Raw genomic sequence first — 6,928 nt, 5'->3', positions numbered from 1 at the left:
GGATGCAAACTGGCGACCTTCTTGCTGCGAGGCAACGGTGCTAACCACTGCTCCACCGTACAGCCCAGGTCAGGGAATTTAACAAATTAAATTAGTCACAATTTGGTAACTATTGTATATTGTAATGTACAGTAGAATATTACATGAATCTTTTTAGAAGTGAGCATAAAGGCTACTAATGTGTACATTCTATTAAGTGATTGTTTTGCTGTTGATGGTAAAATGAAGAGCCTATAAACCCTGCTGACTGCAAATCAATATGATAATGATCAATACTGTTGCTTTGGCAGATGGATTTACACACTATACTGTAATTTCTTAGAAGTGATAAACACAGCCAAGGATATAAAATAGTTATAAAAAGTGTTCATCAGCTTCAACATGTTGTAGGCTTTCTATCTAGAAATGCTCAACAATGATTTGGTGACTCTTAAGGACATCTGCTGGTCATTTTAGAGAACACTATTTGGGAAAAGCAATTTTCTTTTTTTTTTTATTTGGAATGAAAAGACATCTTGTATTTCACTAGCTTTGAAGAACTACAGTTAAGAACAAGACAGATAAATAATTCAAATCTTAGAATCTACATAAAATCAACATATAATCACGATTCTGTTGACTGCCTCAGAGTCTGTCACAATACACGTTAGACTTACAGTACTGCATGTACATTACACGTATTTGTTGCAAAGCACTGTGTGAATCAAAACAACTTGGTGCCGAAGTCCACATCAGCATCCAAGATGCCTGGGTCCAATAGTTGGTGCAAATATCCCACAGAAATCATTTAAAAACTCAATTATCAGATGCATCTTTTTTTCATTAAGACAGCATACATAAAATAAAACAACCTGCATCAACACAAAATTTTCCTGTGTCCTATGATTGGCATGTCCATTTATCATATAACCTGCACTGGCACTGATGTAGACCGAACCAAAACATAGAAATGTATTTAAATATTATTTCTCCAAACACTATACTGTATTGACCCGCAATGCATGTCGACTACCAAAAAACAAAAAAAAAATCACTCCAACACAGTTGCTGTTTTAAAGCAGCTGTGTAGTTTGGCATATTTATTCCTGTATTTTTGCTCTAACAGACTAAAAAGGCCTGTAGATAGGCAGGCAGGCTACTCATTAAAGTGATTCTTTTTTTTTTTTTTTTTTTTTTTTTTGTAAGTGAATCTGAACCTTAAAGGCAAAGAAAGAAATAACAAATTAAAGTTTCCAGTCCATCTGTTGGCACAGAGTGGTGGCCATTATTTAGTAACTGAATCATCTTGTCCTGTAGATGATAGAATTAATCTTGAGGCATTCGAAGTCTGAATCAAATTGCAGCAGAGAGGAATCAAATGTGGCGCTGAATTTATTTTGTTCTTATTTGTTGAGCCCATTGATATCCTCGGGAACAAGGCCTTCCATGACAGCACGTTTGGACTCCAGGATCTGTGAACAAAACAAAGCTGTGATGGAAAAGACAGCACATGCACATTTCCACTGCAAGTATGTACTGTTGTACACATTTAAAAGGATAGAATTCACACCAGAGCTATGAGCTAGTACATTTTTTCGGTGTGTTTTACTGCAACAGCTCATTATGTCAGGTCCTGTCCTACAATCTAAGCATGTTAAATCAATATTTTGCAAGATTTTTTTTTAAAAGAGATAAAAAATTTGGTGTGGTTTTCACATGAATTCTGCATCTTTATTCCTGGGGTTGTCGCAGTGCAATTGCGCTGTTTCTCTCCGACTGTTAAAAACCTTGCATATGCTGCAAAATGAAGAGTATTTTTATGTCACGAGTAAATGATAAAGCAAGCTGGCATAAAATAACCATGAAGTGTTTTCGTTTTGAATACTTGGCCTGTCTGCTTCACTCTTCAGTTCATCAAGATATGGCTTCTATATCTAAGTTTTTGTGTTTTTTTTAATTATTTCACAGTGGCTTTAATGTTTTCATGTATTCTTCATGAGTAATTATGGATTTCCCATTTGTACTTTGCTTTGTATTTTGTCACTCAGCCTGAACTTATGCATTGTTCGTCATTTGTAAAGTTATGTCAATATTATTCTTATTTATTGCTGATTGTGTCAACCACTGTTGTACTGAGCATTTTGTTATTGTTGCGTATATTTAAAAAAAATATTTAATGGAAGAACAGTTGTATTTCTGTGCAGAAGAGGGTTTACAGGTAAATTATAGTAACCTATGGTTCAATATGCCAATATAATGATTGTTTTGTGTATTATATCCAAATGTAGTCATATTTTTTATTTGTTGCATTTGTTGTTTATTTTCTTAACAGTCACTCCTAGAATCAGCGCTTCAAGCATTTTACCATCATAGATTTCAGGGTTACTTAAACTCTGTCTTCTATTTCTGGCAAATCTCAACAGTGGACGTTAATGGGAACAGACTGAAGTACCATAGGGCATAAATGACAAAACCCTCTTCTGAGTAAACAAAAGATAATAAGGTGATGACACATAGTAAAGTATACCTACATATGGTATCATGCTACACTCACCTGGAAACTAGCACTGAGGCCAGTGATGCTTTGCATGTTTGTACTGTAGTAACCCAAAACATACTGTCCACCCAGCAGAGGGATCTCATCCTTATCCACAGATCTCTGCAACCAAAACACACAAACAAATATATGAATGAAGCATGTGTTTAGCATTTGTCAAAACACGACAGAAAAGCTTCACTTGCACTTTACCTGTATGACTTCATTTGTCTCTGGCAGGTCATTCTCTCTGACCCAAACAAAGGTTTCGTAGTCAGCCGCACTCTTAAATCCCACCTGCAGGTCAACAATCCCATCAGTTCAAATCCATCTAGTGTTATGTTGTTCCACCTATTGACTTTTTTTTTTTTTTTTACATCGATCCCAGTACCTTGTAAAGGCCAATCCAGTCCCATGTGGAAGACATGAAGTCTTCTTGGACGGTGTAGGTCAAAAGTGCATCTTGGTCGGCACTCCACACACCCACAGGAGATACGTGCACCAGTGGTGTGTCAAAACATTTCCTCAGCTGCAGGAAAGACACAGAGAAAGAGATGGTTGTATCAGTAGGCAAAGAGCAGACCCATATGAATCTTAGTGTCCTACAGTGCATCTGCTCTCACATCCAGGCTGAAGGTTGCAATGACAGGCTTGTGGTCACTGACTCCATAGCTCATATCGGAGGTGTACTTGTCCTGAGTGACCAGGATTGGAAACTCATCTTCTCTATCATCTGTGGAAGTGGATGCCTTCTCTTCTTCTTCATCCTCCTCTGATGGCAGAGTTTTGGGTTTGATCCGCCAGAGGATTCGATCTGTCCAGGCCGGCTTCCTTTTCTTGCCACTGAGAAAAGCAAAAACAAGCACCGATAACACAATTTCCATTTGATATTGACTGAAAATTCTGCTTCTTCTGCTTACCTGATATGCCACATTTCCATTTATGTCTATCCAAGTAAACCCAACTTACAATGCTTATGTAAAAACACTGAAAACAGGTGCTGTTAAAAACACAAGCCGGACATACACACATGCAATGAGGAGCTGTGCCTACAGTGCAGCATGCAGCAAATGGTGGATACTACGAGTGTACAATACCATTTGACATGGTGTTTCAGCATATGTGTACGCTGATTCACTGTAAAAAGCAACACACGCACTATGCAGCAACACACAGTGGGGTGCTGGATGCAGAAGGAGGTGTAATGAATTTGCAGATCATGTCTGCAATTCATCGAATTTACTGTGCTCACTAAACCTATTAGTGTCTTGTCATTTATGTCAGTGTTTCCACACTTTGCAATTGCAGGTGACGTAAATAGGTGAGTAGGTGTGAAGTAAATAACCCTTAAGGTACCAATTCTATAAATCTGGGACCCTCTCTGACTTCTGAAGACACCCACCTTGGTGGGTCTAGCTCCCTGTACCAGGCCCCCAACCAGACAGAGAGCAGCCCCCAGGTGAGTGAGGTGAGGAGGAAGAGGAGGTTGGTGCTGCAGCGCTGCAGGGGTCTGGGTCTGTACATGGTTAGGGGCAGCGTCACAGTGCTCTTTCTGAGAGAGACACATACATGCTGCTAGTGTCAGGAAAGGACACGACTCAAAGAAAGAGCTGCTCCCAACTTTATTTAAGCAGCAGGGTTTAATTCTGTGGCCACTGTGGATTTCTGTTTAGCATCTCATTTTGCTTCAACTAAAGATGTGGTTGCAAAAGCGTTGGGACGTAAGATGGAACGTGCAGTGACTGTGAAATAAGTGAATATGAGGCATGCAAAACAAACAAATGTCTTACTTAAAACCCAACCATGTCTTTGGAGTGCTGTGCAAAATTTAAATGGAAACAAGAGGTGAAAAGATAAAGTTTGCAAAATATGTTGAGTATTTGAGTGCAATGTGTTTGTTTACACAGGAACACACGTTACCTGGTGTCATAGGTGTCAGAGTTACGGTCAAACTTGTAGGTGGGTTTAAAATTTAATGGTCCTTCCTCAAATTCCTGAAGGAACGCTTCTTTCTTTTTCATCATGATGAGCTGCAGGAACATGACACGCATTAAGAAGTGTGCGTTATTGCGTGTACGCATGTGTGCCTGTGCTCACTCCGGCACAATACCTGGTCCTTGTTCCACAGCAAATTAAGGCGTCCGCTGTTGATGGACGAGCGGAGAAAGTGCAAGCCATGGTCTGCGATGCGGAAGTTCAGATCACCAAACCAGAACACCACCCTGTGAGAGAGCAATGGAGTCTCATTTTACCTGCACAGCAACCCGCAGTGCATAAATTTACAGCATTTGTGTGTCTCTGTGTGGGTGCACTGACTTGTGGTCGCGGATTTGTGGGGTGTCGTAGAGGTCAAAGTCTTGTGCCTCCAGGATGTACTCAAACTCATCAACGCGCTCCAGTGCGTAGTTCATGTGAGCTGCTAGGTGGCAGTTGAGGAAGCACACCATGTGGCCGTAGAAGGAAAAACGCACTGACACTCCTCCTTTATTACCCTGAAACAGACACACAAATTGGGGAGGAATGCAGCCTGTGAGGAAGATTTCAGCAAAATCTTTAAAAAAAAAACAACAACAAAGGATTCAGGCCATCATAAGTAAATATATTGACTAATTTTACTGTATTTTTTACTGTATTTTCCAATATAATACATTGATTACTATTAAAACAAACATGCTTACTTTTCTATCCTACTTCTACAACATGATTAACCTTAACCTGGATTATGTATAACAACATTTGTCTGCAAGTGTTTTAATGCCCCTGTGTGCCACACCATTTCATATTGTTCTTTGTTGGTGATTGCATTCTGTCAAAGCTGTCGCACATTCCACTAAACAAGCACAATAAGCCTTTCATAATGTGTTTGAACCCTCCAGCACTTGGTGCCAGTGGGATTCCTGGTGTGCAGAGTTTAATAGTGCAGTTGCCTACAAGGTTCAGAGCGAACCAGCGTTCCTGTTCTAGCTTCATACCCAGTAGCCAAAGATGCCGGTGCGAGTGTAGGTGGTCTGGATGTTTCTGATGTAGGGGAGGTGAATTTGTTTGGCGAAAACCAGCAGCAGCAGACCCTGCATCCTCACTGACGTGACCTAGACACAGATGGAGACAGTGAGAGATTCATTCATCATTTTTACACTACAGTGTTTTTTGTACTCTTGTTTTAAAACATTTTCTTTTTTAATTCTCCTATAAATTTTTGATTAATTGAATTTCAAATCCCAAAAATGTAATGTTATTTGTATATTGTATATTAATATGTACAGCATAGTTACATATAAAAGACACATTAAAAATACAACTAAATTAAATTAAATCTTAAATTGTGTGCATGCAGTGTTAAGTTATATTTATACTCGTTATTAAGACAAACACAACAATTCACACACTTCTATTGACACCATTCCACACTACTGTTTCCCCTTTTCCTTCCTCTCTCCTCTCTCACCTTGACAAAGCCTCTGGGTGCCAGTGTGTCCATGAAGACATGGCTCCAGGAGTCCTCTGCTATCAGGTCTGAGATGAACCTCACTGGGGTGGCATTTACCTCCTGCAGACTGATAAACACCAACACAAATGAAGAACAAAAAGTGACAGGCTGGCTTCTTTGATCTTGCCGTTTCAATCCTGTGTAACATCTTTTCCTTCTATTTTTCTTGCAAAAGTAATACAAGATACACTTTTGTTTATAAATCACAGTCTTGGCCTTCTTACCCGATCACATAGAGGTCTGTGGGAGGTTGGACATCTAGCTGCAGCAAAGAGGTGACGTCTTCAGGAGGCTCCGCTGTGGCCACATTCCAGGTCACCATGTGCAGCCTGTAGAAATGTGTTTGGTAAACAGCAAGTTGACCAAAGTGAGGCAAAAAGAGGAAGCACTGGTGACTATCAGTTGCAATGCTGCATTTTCTTTATTATTAAATCACACAAATTTGACATGCAAATGTAATATCTACTTTCATTTTTATCTTCATATTTTCCCATTTCAACCTGCAGTTTATAATACAACATTCAACAGTTTGTTCAGTCAATATGAAACAACAAAAACTAGGTTAATTGGAAACCTGATGCAGCTAAATTTTGTTAGTTATTCAGCTAACAATCTAGCTTCTATTCCATCATGCAGTCTTTTTCTTCTCTCTAAGTATAAGACGAGCTTGATTAGAACATGCACAACACCTGCGTGGTGTCTATGTGAACCTGTGCATGAATGAGCTAACACGTGCACTAAGTCAACCTGAATGCGTCTGTGGGAATGAAGCGGCCACAGAGCTGAAATGCTTCATCCAGCGTGCGGGACACTTCTTCACTGGCTTCATCGTCAGAGCTCATGTCCTCTACGCAGGTGAGCAGCTGGGACAACCGCTGGCGAAGGAGCATCTTCGACCTCGAGCCCTGAGACGCTGAGCTGCTCAT

At 39.9% G+C, this 6,928-nt stretch overlaps 1 protein-coding gene across 1 annotated transcript; it reads right to left on the bottom strand.

Annotated features, from left to right (window-relative positions):
- Positions 1–1,382: 1,382 nt before the first annotated feature.
- On the bottom strand, positions 1,383–6,928 carry inpp5kb (inositol polyphosphate-5-phosphatase Kb). The gene is made up of 13 exons (XM_008292508.1): positions 6,750–6,928; positions 6,227–6,331; positions 5,961–6,069; positions 5,488–5,604; positions 4,832–5,007; positions 4,626–4,737; positions 4,436–4,545; positions 4,306–4,332; positions 3,139–3,358; positions 2,907–3,044; positions 2,729–2,812; positions 2,534–2,638; positions 1,383–1,451 (listed from the first exon to the last, which is right to left on the bottom strand). Exons 1-13 carry the CDS (start codon positions 6,926–6,928, stop codon positions 1,383–1,385), a joined length of 1,551 nt encoding a protein of 516 aa, XP_008290730.1.

This window comes from Stegastes partitus, unplaced genomic scaffold, assembly GCF_000690725.1.
Source record: "Stegastes partitus isolate 25-593 unplaced genomic scaffold, Stegastes_partitus-1.0.2 Scaffold814, whole genome shotgun sequence".
Classification (NCBI taxonomy): Eukaryota; Metazoa; Chordata; class Actinopteri; family Pomacentridae; genus Stegastes; species Stegastes partitus.
This window is presented reverse-complemented; position numbering and strand designations above follow the sequence as displayed.